Source organism: Micromys minutus (assembly GCF_963924665.1).
Source record: "Micromys minutus genome assembly, chromosome: 10".
Classification (NCBI taxonomy): Eukaryota; Metazoa; Chordata; class Mammalia; order Rodentia; family Muridae; genus Micromys; species Micromys minutus.
The window spans coordinates 28811985-28830830 of record NC_137979.1 but is presented as its reverse complement, the minus strand read 5'-3'; the positions used below and the strand labels follow the sequence as shown (position 1 = coordinate 28830830).

Here is an 18846-nt window from a genome sequence, read left to right as displayed (position 1 = left end):
AATGTACTCATATATAATAAATAAATAAACCTTAAAAAAAATCCATCTCTTATAAGATATTCATATATTTAAAGTCACATGGGTCGGGGTTATCCTTCTTTCCCTCCATCTTGGTTTCTTCTTTCCCCTCTCCTATCTCTTCTTCCACTAAATATCGCTGCCCCCGCCTTTTTTTTTTTCTGTCCAGTCATAGGCCTTGCTTTATCTCGTGCCTGCCCTCACCTGCAATAGACATCAATCCAATGGGGTTCAGTGGTTAAGAGCACTGGATGCTCTTCTAGAGAACCTGGATTCATGAAGCCAATTTCCGCTTCATGACTCCCATGAACAAATTCAAACAGCCCATCTCCACTATTGCAGAGAATGTCTGGACTGGTCAAATGTTGAAGCCAAACTGAGAAAACAGACACCCCTCACAGGGTCACAGCGATGCTATACTAGCAGACTTCAAAGTCCGTTGCTAGATGATCCCAATTTACAGCTCCAGAATGGAACCCAGTTTTAATTTAGAATGCCTTTCCTTCTCTAATGAGGCTGTAGCACACTACCACAAACGGAAGATGTTAGTGGCTGTCATGGTTCTTGGCTCTCTAATTAAGAGCATCTATTTCAAGTCCTATGCCAGTGTCATTGATCTGAGTCTAACTACATGCATTTCCCTGGCCTATTAACATATGTGAACCTGCACAATATTAACATTTACTTCAGACTAGTCACCACCAGTGGGACCTGTTGCTTCATGACACTACACTAATTATCCACCCAGCACAAGTAGATTTTCAATGTGGAATTGGGAGAGGGGGAGGGGAACATAAGAACAAAGGGAGGGGGTGTGAGACAGTGAAGCAGAAAGACAGCCTTCTACCTTAGAGATCCTTTCTTTGTATTACAACAGGCAGAATTAAAAAAAAAAAAAAATGGTGTTCCAATCTAGACATTAAGAAAAACAAAGGAAAAAAAAGAAAGAAAAGTGACATCACTGATGTGTGGCTTGCAAACTATCCATCCATCTAAGTGACAGTGACATAAAACTGGAGTCAATGGCAGCCTGAAAAACAATGAAAAAATCTCACTTAACCAGAGGTGTTGGTATGTATCATAGAATAAAAGAAAAAAAAAGGATGAAAATATTCAAGAAAAACATGCCATTTTCTCTGGATTGATAAAATATTCAATTTAATACAAATACTTCACAGAGACACTAACTATACAAACACTATCTGTATACAACAGCCCAAGAAACTCTCTCTTACTAAGCTTGTAAAAGAGGTCAGTCACATGAGCTGGTCAGTCACCCTTCTGTCAAAAACTATCAATCTCCAAGATCTAAGCTCTCTAAGCCATTTATAACTGTTTTAGTTGAAATAAAGTAGCAGACCCAGAAAAAAATTGAGGGTTCTCTATAGTGTATGTATACCCCTGCCTTGTTTTGGTGTGAGACACGACATTCACCAAGCAAATAACAGCACTAAACATTCTTTTAATTTCATAGTTCATGAGTCTTGCCTATCCATTTGAGGTCTACTCCAGATTAAAATCCCCTAATTACATTTAGCAGCATTGTGAAGACCAACAGAAAGGACAATGTATGCTTACAACAGGTTTACTCTTTCATACTGATGCTGCTGCCCTAGGCTAGCTCAAACATTGGCACCGTACCTGAAAAGGGGGGCAGTGATCGTTGAGAGGACCACAATCATATTTCAGCCTCAGAGCAGCCAGCATAATCTATATGAGGATCTCCAGATCTTTCAAAAAATAAGCCTTTTGAACCCAGAAAGACAGCTTGGAGATACTGCCTCTGTACAGGACCCAGGTTTAATTACCCACACGTACATGGTGGCTTACAACTAACTATAACTCTGTTCTAGGGAATCTGACCACTTCTGGTCTCCACAGGCACCAAGCATATTTGTGATACACATACATGTACACAGGCAAAACACTCATTCATACACATAAATAAACAAACTATTGAGCAATGACTGCTCTTACAGAGGTCCTGAGTTCAATTCCCAGCAACCACATGGTGGCTCACAACCATCTGTAATGGGATCTGGGGTGCCTGAAGACAGCTACAGTGTATTTGCATATGCACATACACATCTGAGCCTCTGAGTGGCTCAGAGGAAAAGCACTGAAATAGAATACTGACAATCTGAGTTCCACTCTCAGAACTCATCACGGAAGGATAGAAAGCAGCTCTTCAAAGTTGCCCTCTCTTTTCCATGTATGTGACATGGCATTTGCTCATGTATACCACACATAATTATACTTCTTTTTGAGACAGGGTCTTACTATGAAGGCCTGGCTACCCTCCAACTCATAGAGGTCCACCTGCCTCTGTATCCTGAGAAAGGATTAAAGGTGACTGACTGTCCAGCTAATTTTTTTTTGTTGTTTTGTTTTTTGAGACCGGGTTTTCTGTGTAGCCCAGGCTGGCTTTGAACTAAGGAGATCTACCTGCCTTTGCCTTCCAAATCAGCTAAATTTAAAAAAATAAATAAATAAAATAAACACAGTGACGCATGCCTGCTATCCTGGAACTTGGGAGGCAGAGCAGAAAGATGAGGATTTCAGGGTCACCCTTACCTATATGAGTTCTAGGCCCTGCTGGCTTACATGAGAGCCTATCTTATGTAAGAAAGGAAAACTCTTCTGAGATATTATTTCATTGATATAGCCCAGGGCTGTTTACTCTCATTTTTACATTCCCACCACTCTTTAAGTGATACTGGGGAGAAAACTAGTGGCCTCAGGAATGCTATACAAGTGCTCTACTACTCTGTTCTTAAACTCACAATACTCCTTCAGGAATGTAGCAATTTTTATGAAACATAGATTTATATAAGTATATAATACACATTACACATAAATATTATATAATAAATATAAATACATATAAAATAAGCATATACATCATGTTTTTTAACACAGGGTTTCTCCATGTAGCCTGGTTGTCCTGGAACTCACTCTGTAGACCAGGCTGGCCTCGAACTAAGAGAACTACCTGCCTCTGCCTCCTGAGTGCTGGGATTAAAGGTGTGCACCACCACCTAGCTATCTTAAAGAATATTAAATAAACAAAATATTTGTACAGACATATTGAAATGTAACACAATATACTTTAAGGGAACAAAATTTAGTGAAATTTAAGTGTCAGCAGACCCAGCAAGCTTCTTCTGGGCACCTGTATGGGCAATGGCTTTTATCTTCAAATATGGCCTGGACTTCCAAGGCAAAGAACATGGCTACCTTGAAGGATACAGAGAGAAAAGTATCATGGGATACCAGAATAATGACTCTTTACTTTAGCCTAACTGCTCACTCAGATACAGCGAATGCCACAAAGTACATAAAAGTACAAATGCAAAGCCCCAGAGACAGTGTTAACAAGGAAACCAAGAACTGCTGGGTAACTACAAACTTCTGAGAACATGAGCGAGCTGCGTCACTTCTACAGACTCGCAATCCTTCCAAGCAGCTAACTGTGTCCCCAAGTTTTATTGTCTTCTGTGCAGAAAGGAAGGAGGCAGGGGAGTACTAGAGGCCTGCCAGTGTTTGTCTCTGCTACCTTTGCTACAGGATGGGTCCAATACCACAAGCTTGATCAATTACCAGCTGGGCTGTTCTGACAATTCTTACTTTGTAATAGATGGGCTGGCGGCAGCAGTGTTGGTAAAGGGGCCCTTTATCCTTCATCTCCCAAATACTGTAGCCTACCTAACTTTGGGAAAGGGTCAACATTCTGGCCTCAACAGTAGTTTCTTGATACACATGGAAAATATTTTATTGTCAGGAAGAACAAATATATATTCCTTAAGTGTCTCAGAGGTATAGAAAACTAAAACCAAGTACTGTTATGATGTCAAATTTTTTTTTTTTAATTTTGTTTGAGACAGAGTCTCACCATAGCCTAAGTTGGCCCTCAGCTTCCTAAGTACTAGATTTCTGTTATGAGCCATGACAAACTCTTATTACAGAAAAAAACTCAGCAATCTGGACCAGGTATTTAATAATACTAGATGTAAAATTCTACCAAGGCCTAAAAAAGCTTAAAAATACTAACAATGTTTTTCTTTCCTTTTAAAAAAAAAAAAACAAACCAAACCAAAAAAACAAGGTCTCACTATACATATAGCCTTGGCTGGCAATCTTCCTGCCTTGGTGTGTGTGCATAGGCACACACATTGTAATAACAACAACAAAACCCAAACTTAATTTAGGGAGTAAGTTTCTACTTAATATTAAAGAGATGTCTACTTCATTTACCATCCTTTGGCAGAGGAGGAAAGCCCTATAGAGTCAGGCTCGTTTCCCCCACCTTTACTTCCAACCTCTCCCTATCCCCCAGTTCTGCTAAATCTCAAAGCTCCCATCCTTTAGGACTGAAGTAATCTCTGGGCACTCTGTCAGGCTGTGCTGTCATGGTTTGATGCCACAGCTAAGTTTTGACTTGGGCTTCCAAACCTTTCCAGTTATACCTTCAGTGACCCAGTTAGAAGTTCAACACATTTCTCAGAGATAGAGCCATGTTTTTCCCCTCTGGCCAACTTTTGGGAAATTTGTACATATACAAATTTAAGTATGCAGCAAGCATGTAAGCTTGCTATATGCTAAAATGGGTTGTTTATGTTAAACTGCATATACTTTCCTAACACACAGCTGTCTAATGTAACAGAATTAGTCAGTTCTTTTTATCAGTAGGTAAGGAATGCCTATGCTAGGTAAAGCTAGGAGGGCCACAGAGGAAGGAATAAGTAATCATAAATGACAGAGCAAAGCAAATATCAAATCAGTGACAGAATTCTCCCTACAATCATTTAAGAGGATGCTCTTTCAAAAAAAAAAAAAAAAAAAAAAAAAAAGAAAGAAAAAAAGCAGCAAACACAATCAAAGAAAAGCATATGCAACCAGCCTATTCCAGAGCTTAATGAAGTAAAATTTTTAGAAACCAGTAACTGATTATTTCCTACTGAAAAAGTTCAGCATTAAGTTTTCTGCTAATGTTCCCAAAAGGGGATCAGTAAAGCTCTAGCTGATAGTTCAGAGAAGTAGAAATTTAAAAGCTCCTGGCACATCACAGAAGCTCATGAGTGGTGGAGAGAAAAGCAAGGGTGGGTGGATACCTGTTACTCGATTATATAAAACACAGGCCCTCATCCCATTTTATCCAACGTCTTCTATATTTTATTAACTTCTCTGCTCTTCACAAAGAAGGGAGAAAAATATTCAACATCTTTGTGTGGGTCAGAACTGAGTGAAAACTGTAATTCAGGAATGTTGGTGTTGCTACAAGCTGGGTTCTACCTCGAACTTAAACTTGTTAGTAATTTTGAGAGGCTCTCCTGCCTGGCCTGGAGTTAGGTGAGGTCTTACAGCTATGGTTAAAGTCAGACCCATGGACTTCTGACTCATTCATGCTGGTTTTGAAGGAGCCTGGCACAGCACACATCAGGAAAAGACTAGTGTTAGGTTCTGGTGCTCTCCAGCTTGCTGGCACTGCTATTTCATGCTGCCAAAACCAGGATATATTCTAGGAGATAGCCCATATAAGTTTTCAGGAAAAAAAAAGGGGGGAGGGTTGGTCAAATTAACTACCACAGTGACCAATATTTAGGAAAGCAAATTATTTCTGGAGGAAAGAAACTGACATTTGTATTAATTGTATTGTACCATCTCTATAGCATAACCCACATAGCATTTCTGTTCCCTGCCTGTAGGCATAATGCTATTGTGTACTGTGTAAAGATTATTCTTGTGTTATTAAAATACTGATTTCTCTGCCACCCTATCTGTTGCAATTTGGACATGGCATTGTAATGCTTATTCTAAATACCTCCTGTTTCAGTTTATGTAGACAATGCTCACCATTTATTCTCTGCCTTGTCAATAAAAGCTAATCAGCCAGTGGTTGGGCAGAAGAAAATAGGGTGGTACTTCTACCAACTAGGCAAGGGGGAAAGACACAGAGAGAAGGGAGGATTCAGCTATGAGGAAGGGGTCTGGGATAGACACCCAAAGCCCAGAGAACCAGACCAATACTAAAATACAAACATCTCAGGGATTCTGGCAGGGAGGTAGTCAAATTATTTTAGAGAATAAAAATAGATCAATAACTACCCAAGTATGGCAAGGTAGTTTGATTAAGTAAAACTAATAGTCCCAGTCTCATTCACCTAGGAGCTAGCTGTGGAAAGAATAACTAGACACTCTTTTAAAATATATTTCAGGGCTAGAGAGATGGCTCAGTGGTTAAGAGCACTGGCTGCTCTTCCAGGTCCTGAGTTCAAATTCCAGCAATCACTTGGTGGCTCACAACCATCTGCCCTGGGACCTGATGCCCTCTTCTGGTGTGTCTGAAGATAGCAACAGTGTACTCACATAAAATAAATAAAAATAAATTTATACTTGCCAGTGATTATTTTGCATGCCTGTCACTTGAAATCACACAGGAGCAAGGAGGAAAGGCCAGTGGCTCTCAAGTACTTTAGTGAACGTTCACTCAGTGCAACAGCAAATGGAAGATGTCTAAGAGTGGATTAAGTTTTTATTACTTGGGAAATGGTATTCTACAAGATGTATTTGAAATTTGCTTACTGTAAATGTAACAACTGTTCTGCATAGTAGTGAATTCACTTCCTTCTTACTGATGGATTGAAATAAAAAATTTCTATCTCATTCCTCAACTTTTCTACCATAGAGATGTGCTAAAACCTCATCTTTGTTCTCATTTGCCAAGACCTAGATTTCAAAATAACCTCAGGCTTTAAGAGACAGGGATTTTGATAGCTGGAAATAGCAGGCAGGAAAACACAGACATCATCTCATTCTTAACTGCTTGCAAGTCATGGGAAAATAGTCAACAAGTGACCTGTGCATGTGTCCTGGGCATGGTGACAATCAGCAACACCGAAGTGCCTTTCTGAAATTTGGCCTAAGACCTGTACTGAATACAATGTCCTCCTCTTTCAGGAAACTGGCAAGGTGACAGCAGTACTTCAGTACTGTCTCTTGGGAGGCTAGCATTATGTAGAAATGTTCTTATAAGTACCACCTGTGGTGAATGCTAATGCTGGTCATGGTGTACTCCCTGGGCCTTTACGTCAAAGGAGGTGCCAGTGGTGTGTGTGTATGTGTGTGTGTGTTTGGAGAAAGACTGTTTTATTTCTATTGGTTTGGAATTCTGGCACCTTAAAGCAAGAATACTGGGGCTGGAAAAGTGGCTCTGTAGGCAGAAGGCTCTGGCCATGAAGCCTGAGAACCTGCTTGATCCACGACCTGTATGGTGGTTATATCCTGATTTCTACACAAGGTGTCAAAAGTCACCCCTTCCCTCTATAATTAAACAAAACAAAAACCCAATACTGGTTTTAAAAAGCTTGTACTAATTACTGTTAAGAGCCCATTTAACCACACATCCAAGAAAGTGTGCATGCGTTAGAGACACAGCCAAGTTCATAGATTTTAACAGTCTCACCCATAATCAAAAGCACACATTACGTACCATCTATTTCTTATTATTGTGTTACTTGCAAAAAAAAAAAAGATTTAAGTCATTTCTTTTAAATGGACATCATGTCAAGGTAGCAAAAATTCTCCTAATTCTATAAGCTACATAAAACCTTCAGGCAAAGATTCTCTGCATTCTCTTTATTTACTATTCCTTGTTTTTTTTTTTCCTTTTTGTCTTTTTTAGGATAAGGTCTCACGTAGCCAGGGTTGACCTTGACATGCTGATCCTCTTGCCTCTGCCCCCCAAGTGCTGAGATTACAGGCATCACTACCACCCCCGGCCTTACTTATTACTGCCTAAGTTTTCATAAGGCTATGTAGAAAAAAAGAAAAGAAAAGAAAAAGTGAGTGTGAAGCAGTGTACAAACGACTTGGTTCTTGTTAACCAGTCCAAAAGCACAATATTACCTGGCATGGAGCTATTTCCACCACATGCTTTTACCAATCAAACTAAAGCAATTAAAAACCTTCCCTCTTCAGAATGGAAAAATGGCTCAGTGGTAAGAACACTGACTGCTCTTCCAGAAGACCTGAGTTCAATTCCCAGCACCTACACGATAACTTACCACTCTAACTCCAGGGCTGGAAGATGTGTTGTCCTCTTCTGATCTACATATGATATACAGACACATATGTAGGCAAAAAAGCCATTGTTGTTAAAAGATGCCGTCCCGGGTTATAGCACCAATGTTAGGAAAAGGATGAAGGGGGGGGGGGGGGATATGGCTCATGGAGGTACGGCGAGGCCTGGAGGTGAAGAAGATCCATGTTGGAAATCCCTTCCCCCTGAGGGACCAGCCACACGATTGCATAGTACAGAATTTATTCAGGTCATGGAGTTAAGAGGGTAGTAGAGGCAGGGAGTGGGAGAGAGAAAAGAGAGGAATAGAGAAGTAGAAGCCGGCCATGAGCATGTGGAGGGGTGGGGAAGGGAAGGGGAAGAGGAGGGGTAAGAGGAGGAGACAAGGGAGCAAGAGAGAGAGCAAGAGTGGCAAGCAGCCCCTTTTATAATGTCAGGTCACTGGAGTGGAGCATACCTGGCTATTGCCAGGTAACTAAGGGGTGGGGCATACCTGGCTGTTACTAGGTAACTGAGGGGTGGGGTTTATAGATTTGATGCCCTCTTTTGGCCTCCATGGGCACTGTACACACATTGTATAAACATACATGCAGGTAAAACACACACACACACACACACACACACACACACTCTCTCTCTCTCTCACACAAGAACAAAAATGCTCAACAGTTAAGAGCACTGACTGCTCTTCCAGAGGTCCTAAGTTCAAATCCCAGCAACAACATGGTGCCTCACAACCAACTGTAATGAGATATGATGCCCTCTACTGGTGTGTCTGAAGACAGCTATAGTGTACTTATATATAATAAATAAAGCTTTGAGAGAGAGAAAGAGAGAGAGAGAGAGAGAGAGAGAGAGAGAGAGAGAGAGATGGGGGGACCTTCTTTTAAACTCCAAGAGAAGTACTCATGTATTCTACTTAAAACAGGTTGTGGGGTTTTGTTAGGTTTACTCTTAAAAAAATTTTATCCTTATTTTGTTATTTATCAAGGGAGGGATAAATGCATGCTACTTCCTGGATATGAATGTCAAAGCATAGCTTGCAGGAGTTGGTTTTGTCCTTTTGCCAGGCAGTTCCTAGGGATCAAACTCAGGACATCAGGCATGTATTCAAGGCTGACCTTAACTCTTGACATTCCTGCCTCAGCACTGGGATCAGAGGTGTGTACGTACATGTGTTATGTACTGCTGGGGACTGAACCCAAACCTTTATGGATGCTAGCCAGGCAATCTGTCTACCAAACACTCCCTCTACTATAATTCCTAGCCTTAGACTTTGTTGCTAGCAGTCACCCAGAAATACGGAAACAGTTTTAAATCAAAACACATAGTGAGGGTCTCTTCACTAAGACGTGTTACTTAAACAAACAAATCAAAACAAGCACATGCACACATTTATTTACTGTGTGTGTGTATATATATACACACACATATATATATGTGTATATATATACACACACACATATATATGTGTATATATATACACACACACATATATATATATATGTATTTTTTTTTGTGGGGTGTACGTGCATGGGGGCCAGAAGACAACCACAAGAACTGGTTCTCTAAGCCATATGGTGCAGGCCTTTAATCCCAGCACATGGGAGGCAGAAGGAGGTGGACTTCTGAGTTCCAGGACACCTATCCTAAGGACCATATAACTGGTTCTCTCTCAGTACTGGTTCTCTCTTGTACTGTAATTGGGAGAGTAAAATGGCGTGCCTCTTGGGAAAGCTGCCCAGCATTTCCTCTGATGGTTTAACACGAGTTAGCTCATGATCTAACAGCTCCACTTCTAGGTACACATTCAAGAGAAATGAAAACATATACACACATAAAAACATATACCTAGCTGAACCTTTAATCCCAACACTCTGGAGGCAGGAGGATCTCTTGAGTTTGAGGCCAAGTTGCCATGTCTACAGATCAAGTTCAAGGACACCTGGGGCCAAATATTGTCTCGAAAAACTAAATTCATAAACAAACAACAACAACAAAAAACAAACCAACCCAATTAAAAAACCGAGTGCCTGAATGAATACTGTCAGCCTCATTCTTTATAACAGCAAAAAAGAAAAACAACCCAGACATTTAACAACTGACACATAGGCAAACAAAACTGGTGGAAGTAATACTGTTAAGTGCTGAAAAATGCTACGGGGATGAACTTGAAAACTCTGACTCCCTTAGAGTAATTTCATGTCAATTATACTTCATCAGAAGTAAGGTTCAGTACATATCAGTGGTGCACCCACCCCTCACCTATCCTTTTCCATGGCTTATTAGCCCAGGCTGGCCTCAGACTGATTATCCCACCACTTTCACCTCTCTAGCTTGGGAGTTCTAGGTGTCCAAGACTAGCAGCTCTGATCTGCACTCACTACCTGAATTTCCTTTTTGTGCTACCTAGACAAGTCATCAGGCATTCCCTTAAAATGTCTTAAGGACAGAAATCCAAACCAATACTACTGAAGATACTAAGAATTTACACCATGTAATATTAATCTTATCTCCAGATTTAAATTAAGGTAGATCTAAATACATCTTCTGTATACTTATGTCTGAAAAAAAGTACACAAGTCATTTACAAAGTCAGAAGCTGCCCTTTGTGTTGGTGGAGCACATCTATGATGTACTGTGACACCCTCTGAAGAATAAGAGGGGACAGGTGAGGTCATAACTGGAGCCCACTTTTCATTAAGTATGGTAATTTCAGAATTGGTCCCAAATTGAAAGAACAAAACAAAAACTACAACAGTGTCATTAATTTGCACAAAAACAACCATCTAGCCAGAAATGGTTTCAGGTGTCCATGAAGTAATGTCAATATTAAGGCAAAAGAATCTTGAATTAGCCAGCATTGCCTATAGAATAGCCTGGTTTTAAAGAAAAACAAACAAACCAAAAAACAAAACCAAGCACCTTGGGCTAAGATACAGTTAGGTAATCAAGTACTTGACTAGCAGAAAGGACCTTGGATTGATCCCAGTACCGGAAGACAACGTACAACCTGTCACATTACAGAAAACTTACCTCTTGCTCTACTTTTAATATATCTGCTATTTCCTTTTAAACTCAAACCATTTGGGCCACATATAGACCAAAATTATTTTAAAAAGTATGCCTGGGGGGCTAGAAAGATGGCTCAGTGGTTAAGAGCACCGACAGCTCTTCCAAGGGTCCTGAGTTCAATTCCCAGCAACCACATGGTGGCTCACAACCACCTGTAATGCCCTCTTCTGTTGTGTCTGAAGACAGTGTCAGTGTACTAACATATATAAAATAAATATTTTTTAAAAGTACACCTGATTTGTTTTGAATTAAAAAAAATTAACGTGTTTGGGGTTATACAGCACGTGTGTTTGAGTAACCTGTGCATGCTAGATGTCAAAGGTCAGGAAAGGGTATTGCAGCCCCTGGGGCTGGAGTTATATACTGTTGTAGCGTATAGAGGGGTGTGGGGCTTGCTGGCCGGTGGCTTGCTATCCAGCTTGCTCTAGGGATCTTGCACCTGACCTTCCTAGACTGGAATTACAGGTGGCCTGCCACAACCACCTGTCATTTATGTGGGTATGGGGGGCCACAACTTTATTCTTCTTGCAACACAGCAAGTGTTTTAACTGCCAAGCCACCTCATCTCCCCTCCCCTGCCCCTATTCTAGTATTTTTAAATAATGAGCATCCTTTATCTTTACACTAACCACTCATCTAAGACTTTACAGCCAAGCCCTGCATTAAATCAGAAAACTTGCATTATCAAGCTGAGCCAAAGTTGGACTCTCCATTTTTAAGTGGATGGTTATAAACCCTAGATCCTAATTCATTAAAATAGATAAATAAAATACTAAAAAAGCAACTCAGGTTTATTTATTGTGATAGTCTTATTCCCAGGAGAGTGAGGAAAAGGAACCACTGTCACCTGTAGTTCTTTAGGTACTCAGGATGTCAAAAACAAACTCATGAGATAAACAAACCAGAACAAAACAAAGAACCTGGTTTCTTTGGTTCACTGGTTGGCTACTAGTCCAATGAGCCAAATACAACTAAAGCAGAAAATTGTTTAAGTTTAGCGCAAAAGATATTTTTCAAGATGAAAAACTCCTAGATGCTGTTATATGTGTGAAACCTTTGTTATGACTCGTTGGAAATTAAACACATAAAACTCCAAACTGAGCTCAGTTTTGCCTGCGCACAGAGACCTTTTCACTCTTATTCTTCGAAAACCTCATTTTGGATCTTGCTGCCAACACCAGAGAGAGGAAAGCCGGCCAACAATTCCAAATATAACACACGGAGGCAAATGCTACAGAAGTCTGTCTGACAGGAAGGGACCACGCTGAGATCTGCCAAGGTGGATGCACTTCTCAATCAGACCATTTTGGTTTGTCTGTTTAGAGTAAAATTCCATGAAGTTTTGAGAGAAAGCAGCCTCTTTCTAGTCATCCCATTACTGCTCCTCTGTGGTAGTCACTCATCAGTGACAACAATCCTTCCCAACTCCAACAGAAAAATGGAGCACCAACAACTAGAGCTCTACCAGTTAGCCTACTTTTTTTTTTTTTAAAGATTAAAAATTAAGCCAGGCAGTGGTGATGCTTCCCTTCAATCCTCATATTTGGGAGGCAGAGGCAGGCAGATCTTTGTGTAAAGAAACCCTGTCTCAAAAAAGTGAAACAAATAAATAAACAAAATAAACTTTTCTTTCATGTGTGTTTTGCCCATATGCACCACTTGTGTTCCTGGTGCCCACAGAGGCCAGAAGAGGGCATCTGATCCCCTGGAACTAGTTACAGATGGTTGTGAGCCACCATGTGGTTACTGAGAATTGAACTCAGGTCATCTGGAAAAGCAGCCAGTACTCATATCTCCTGAGTCATCTCTCCAACCCAGTTATCCTACTTATTAAGATTTCTATAGATCAATCTATGCAGAGAAAAATTTCAGAAGGTTCACCTTATACACCATTGTGATGACAAGGGGCAGGGTCACCAGGAAACACTTGAAAACTTTTCACTTCTCCAGGGCCAGGCTTAGTAACTTACTGTTACTCTGAGGTTATGATACCAAGTACAGCACAACTCATTACCCAACACAGAGAATAATTGAAGACCCTAACCAGCATGTTTTTCAAAGTACTTTGATCCTCAAGAGAAAAGGTAAGACAAAAAGCAAGACATGACCAGTCCTTTCCTCCAGTAAGGTAATGAATGGTTGGTTTTGTTTTGTGTCTTAAGCCCAAGAAATAAGGTTTGCCTAGTAATCACTTCTGTCTCTGCTTGGTATTTCAGGCTTAAAATCTTGGCTACTTGGAAAACTGAGGCAGGAGATTAACCAGGTCCTAACTAGGTTCAATTCCCAGTACCATTCCAAAAGAACCACTTCAGGAACATTTTAATATATAGTGATTACCATAAAGCAGACTGGCAAAAATCCAAAGGACCTTTCGTTTGTGTCCCCCACCCACCCACCCACCAGGCAGGCTTGGAATTTTCACTGTTCTAGCCTCACCCTTTAGAAGGATGGGGTTACAAGCAAGCAAACCTGTATTCAATTATCTTATAGAGCTCCCATTCTTCCTCATACACTCTGTATATAAGGGACAACATCATTACTCCACTTATCTAAGTAATGTAGTCTCAGCAAGTTCCAAAGGGAAGCCGGAGGAAACACAGCTGCGCCTAACCTTACCCCATACAAGTAAGCAATACCAGGAAAACTATTGAGCACAACCGGGAATCAAAATCTTCTCAGATATTAACTGCTTGACCTCACGACTCTGGCTGAATTAGTATTTTGATTTTGCTGGAGAGACTATGGCTTGAACAACAGAAAAGTGGGGAAAATCTTCAGGGAGGGAGAACTGATTAAGTAAAACAAATCCTACCTCAGTTATTACTATTTTCCAATCTCTGATTACCTACTCGTGGTCTCAGAAAAAAGGGGGAAAACAGTCAATGAAATGCATCGTGTGAGCAGGCCTCTGTCTCACCAACAACTAGACACCCCTCCCTTGCTCCCATTCCAGCTAAAGCAAAGCAAAACAAACAAAAAAACATAGGCTGGAGAGATGGCTCAGTGGTTAAGACTGCTCTTCCAGAGGTCCTGTTCAGTTCCCAGCAACCACATGGTGGCTCACAGCCATCTGATGGGACCAGATGCCCTCTTGTGATGTCTGAAGACAGCGACAGTGTACTTAAACTCTACAAGCACTACACTCATCTATTAGAAGACTCAGAGCTCAGCTTTAGAGTTTAAAATTCCAACCCTAGGCAAAACGATAGCACACGTTCTCCATGCCTTAATTTGGTTTTATTGTTGTTGTTTTTTAATATACAGGGTTATTTATTTTAGGAGTAAGCAAAGGTACTTACTGCTGAACAGGACAACCTGACATCCAGAGTCCAATCCCTAGGAACCACAATAGTGGAGAAACCAACTCTTGTTCTGAACTCTACCTGTGCTCCATGGCACCCCCACAAACAAGTAAAAGTAACTTTAAAAAACTAAAACTAAAACTGTTTGCATGTGAATACATGTATCCTAAGTGTCCTGAGCAAAGTGAGAAGGCACTGAGTGTCCTGCTATTCTCTGCCTGTTCCTTAGAGGCAGGGTTTCTCCCTAAATGTGGGTGTTGTCTTAGCTAAGCTATGACCTGGAGTGACAGGATCTCAACAAGGTCAGAAGCTAGAGAAGTGCCAATAATCCTGCCTGTTCCCTACCCAAGCCGGAGTTAATGGGATATGCTGGACACTCCAGGTTGCTGTGTGGGTACTAAAATCCAAACTCTGTTCCTCATGATTGTGTAGCAAATGCTCTTAAGATACTTCAGACTTTTAATAAACAATTTAAACATTATTAATGAGATTTCTTTAAAAAGATAACAAAGTTTATCAAATGTTCATTCAACAGGAGTTAACCACTTCACCATAGAGGTAATATTAGCCAACACTTAAAAAAAAAAACTATACAGCTGGTTATGGTGGTGCACATCTGTAATCCTAGCAACCAGGAGACCCAGGCAAAAAGACTGGCACAGGTTGGAAGTCATCCTGGGCTATATAGCAAATACAATGTCACGTCAAACAGGGCTTCAAAGCAAGACTGTCTCAAAGATTATAGAAAAAGGAAAAAAAAAAAAGAGAAAGAGAACAAATTAAAAAGTTCTAGTACTGTATCAAGTAAGTAGAATAAAAGTAAGCAATAAAAGTGCTCAAGAACAGGAAGGGAGAGCCAGGTATGATGGGGCACACTTTGGAGGCTGAGGCAGGAGGATGGTTGTGAGCTCAAGGCCAAGCTGGGCTAGAGTGGGACCATCTTAACCCCCCAACATCCCAAATAGAAAAGAATAGCAAAAGAAACTGGACCAGAAGGATTTTCTCCAGGTGGATAACACGTTAGAAGAAAAAACTAACAACAAACCTACAGGCTCTCATTGCTGGTGCCACTCACTCCAGAATAAAAAATTAAAGGCCGCAGCAAAGCTTCCTCCAGGATAGTAATTTTTGTCCCTGGAACATTACAAGCCAAGGTGGGGTGTCTTTATAGGCAAAAGTGTCTTTAAGTTAGTAATAGGAATGTCCCACATAACTTCTGACCACAGTCCTAATTTGCGCAGGATCAGTCATCTGTCTAATAAAACCTGCAATTAGCACAAATACAGCAGGCACTATTCCACAAACCAAGGGATTTCGGAATGTGGATGAACTGTGGTGAGAGCCCTTATACACTGTTTTTAAAACAAGGAGCTAAAAAGGGCGACACAAAACAAAGAAAAGGACCCCCTCTGTCCCAATCAAAATGGGAACAAACAGCCCCCCCTACCCCAAAAGCCCTCTTCTCCCAAGCACTAGCCTTGGGTCTGCTGTTGCTGAACAGAACAAGAGGCTATCTGGTATCTGGGTTCAAAGTACAGATGAGTGATTTGTGTGCAGGGCAGAAAGGTGGTCTTCTGGCAGAAGACAATTTAAACTCTTTTGCTGGAGTGCTCTGGGCTGAGCGGATCAAGCAGCGCAGCGGGTGATCACCCCCCCTCCCATTCAGTGGGGGTGGGAGAGCGAGCACACAGCCTTCCAGCTCTCAGCTCCTTAAAACTGCCTTTCCGGAGCCACCAAACACAATCCTGCCCCAGCAGCAAAGAATTTTGAGTCGAAGGGCTCGTTGATCCAGAGCAAAGAAGAGAAATCGGCGCCCAAGGGCAATTTTAATTGTCTAACCCGGCCCGATTTCCTAAGAGGCAGCAGCAGAGCAAGGAGGGAGGAGGGAAGGGGGAGGAGGGAGGCAGCACCAGAGTGGCAACAGGGGGCAAGCTGCAGAGAAAGGGATCAAGCCTGCAAGAGCCTAGCCCTGGTCCTCAAGGAGCTTCTACAGAAAGAGCTCATGGGCTACCTCCACCGTTTTCCGGGAGACGTTTGCAAATCATATATGCAGCCAAAATGGCGCTGAGAATAAAAATATAATTTAAAGGTAGGTCGCCATATTGTAAACACAGAGGCAGGGAAGTGGACTCGAGAGACACCATTCACGATTTTCTGCACTGTCGCAAGCGCCCGCTGGCCTGAGTCAGGACCAGAGTAAACTGGGCGGTCGAGGGCTCCACACGCTAACCCCAAGGAGAGCCCAGCCAGGCAGCAGCCCTGAGGGCGGCGGGCGGGCGGCTGGCGCGCGTCGGGCCGCCAAGCGGCACTGGACCTGGAGCTCCTCCCCTTCCTCCCCCGCCGCTGCCGCCGCCGGCCGCACTCGGCCGCTCAGTCCCAGCTCCCAATCTACAACCAATCTCAGATGGGGCTCGCCTCAGGCCTCCCAACCCCCATCCCAGCGTCAAGACACGCTGCTGCTCCTTCCCGCAAATTGGCCCGATCCCGGCAAATACCAGGGCTCAGAGGCGCTCGCACCAGCGACTGCAGAGTCGGCTAGCGGCTGCAAGCTCCCGTTATTTCTACAGGCCTGGTGAAGGAATGTGCTCAGTAGGGTCTGCCAAGGGGCTCCAAAAGGGTCCCCAGCCCTTACCAGCACTGGAGGTGGAAGGCGGCAGGGCAGTGATCGCAGCACAAGAGATCCCCACCTTCCTTGCAGCTATCGCAGCTGTCGTGGTTGGTGGCCCTGCCGCTTCTCCGGGACTCCTTCTCCGGCTTCCGACTCCGCTTTTCTGCCTCGTCCGTCTTGGGGGGAGCCAGCAGAGCCTGGATTTGCTGCACACACATACAGACAGCGTGTGTGCACATTCGAAGCTCCCGGGCAGCCCATAGTCCCATCGGCGCTGCTTCTCCGTCACCCACCCCTCTTCCCCCTTTTGTCCTTCTTCCTCCCATCCAGGCTGCTTCCAGAACCTCTCGGTCCCCGGAATCAAGGGGAGCCCACCCTAACTGCGTTCCTGCAGCACAACAAGAAAAGCTCCTTCCAAATGGGGAGGATCGGGGTAGGGGGATGGGGAGAGGGTGCGCGGTTCTCTTCTCGCCACTTCCTTGTATGGACAGTGGGGGACTCCAAAGCCCTGCTCGGGAGCGGCCCGAAGCTTGGTACCCGGACGTGCAGGGGGAAGCACAAAGGGGCCGATAAGAAGGGGGTGGGGAGGCCTGCCGGTGTAATGAAATGGAGTGGGCTGAAGCCTCAGGGAGCGAATCGAGGGCGGTGGGTAGGTGAAACTGCTGCAAACGTCTTCGGAAGCTAAACTCAGTCCCCAAAATTGCAAAGAGGGGAGGGAGAGACTGGGTGAGGAAGAACCCCCCCTTTTCCCGGCCCTCTGGCGCTTCGAGCTTAGGGCCGGCTTTGTGGGGCGGAGGTTCCCTCCTGGCACTAAGGAGAAGGGAATGAGGGCCACTCTTACCTCCATCAGCCCCCCCGACGTGTCCAAGTCGTACACGATCGTCTTGGTCTCCATTTTCTCCCACATTCATCCACCTCCCGGGCTGGGCGCTCTCTGCTCCGGCCCCCCCAGCCCCGGGGGGAGGGGGGAGGAGGGGAAGGGGACACTTCTGACCCTCGGTCCCCTTCTCTCTTCCCAACACAGGTTCCGACTTCCTCGCCCTGGCTCCCCCCCACCCCCCGACCCCCAGTCCCTGGGACGGCAGCGTCCTCCCCACGGGCCGTGAGAGGGGAGCAACCCCTCAGCCCCGGCCCGGCGGCTGGCTGCACAGTGGATCTCGGCTCCGGGGGTAAGGCCTCGGCGGGGCCTAGGCCCACAGGCTAAAGCTGGCGCTGGAGACCGCTGGTCCGGCCGGGAAGGCTAGCGGGCGCTGCCATCCCGGGGTTGAGGGACCGGAGGGGGGGTGAGAGGTTAGGTGAGGTTGTGGTTCGTGAGGTGACTCTGGGGAGGATGATGGGGGGTGGTCCCCGGGCTCCGCCTCTCGCCGCCGCTGCCGTCTGCGTCCCGGCTGCCGCGCACTTGGCGCAAACTTACCGCGAGCGCCCGCAAAGCCACCCGCGCAGGCGCCCCGGGATCGCCGCTCGCCGCGCGCAACCGCAGTGACAGCCGGCGGCCTGACTCCCGCGCAGCCGCAGTGATGGGGTACCCCCCAGCGCGCAGCCGCGCTGGCATTCGCCTGGAACTCAGAAGCACCGCCTTTCTGCCTTGCGCCAGCGTACTGTGATTAAAGGGCGGAACCTGAGGCCTCGCTTAGGCGCCTGGGAAAGAGCGTCGGGGTCAAGGCGCAGCCGCAGTAACTTAAGATGCTTCACCCATTGGTGTTTGTGTGCAGACCACGGGCTCTGGTCCCGCGCAGGCGTGTTGGGTTGCCCCCCTCCCGTTCCTT

General features: G+C 44.0%; 1 protein-coding gene across 5 annotated transcripts in view; it reads right to left on the bottom strand.

The window, feature by feature from the left end:
• Positions 1 to 18561, bottom strand: part of PHF12 (PHD finger protein 12) — a gene marked incomplete at its 5' end in the record, with an annotated part of 43943 nt that extends 25382 nt beyond the window's left edge. For 3 of the 5 annotated variants that reach the window (XM_080922606.1, XM_080922608.1, XM_080922609.1), the window contains 2 exons: positions 17105 to 17286; positions 17922 to 18561. In XM_080922606.1, the coding sequence (XP_080778732.1) occupies positions 17105 to 17286; positions 17922 to 17987 (248 nt within the window). Of the gene's footprint in view, positions 1 to 17104; positions 17407 to 17921 lie in introns of those variants that run through there. The other 2 variants (XM_080922605.1, XM_080922607.1) reach the window with 2 other exon arrangements.
• Positions 18562 to 18846: the final 285 nt, after the last annotated feature.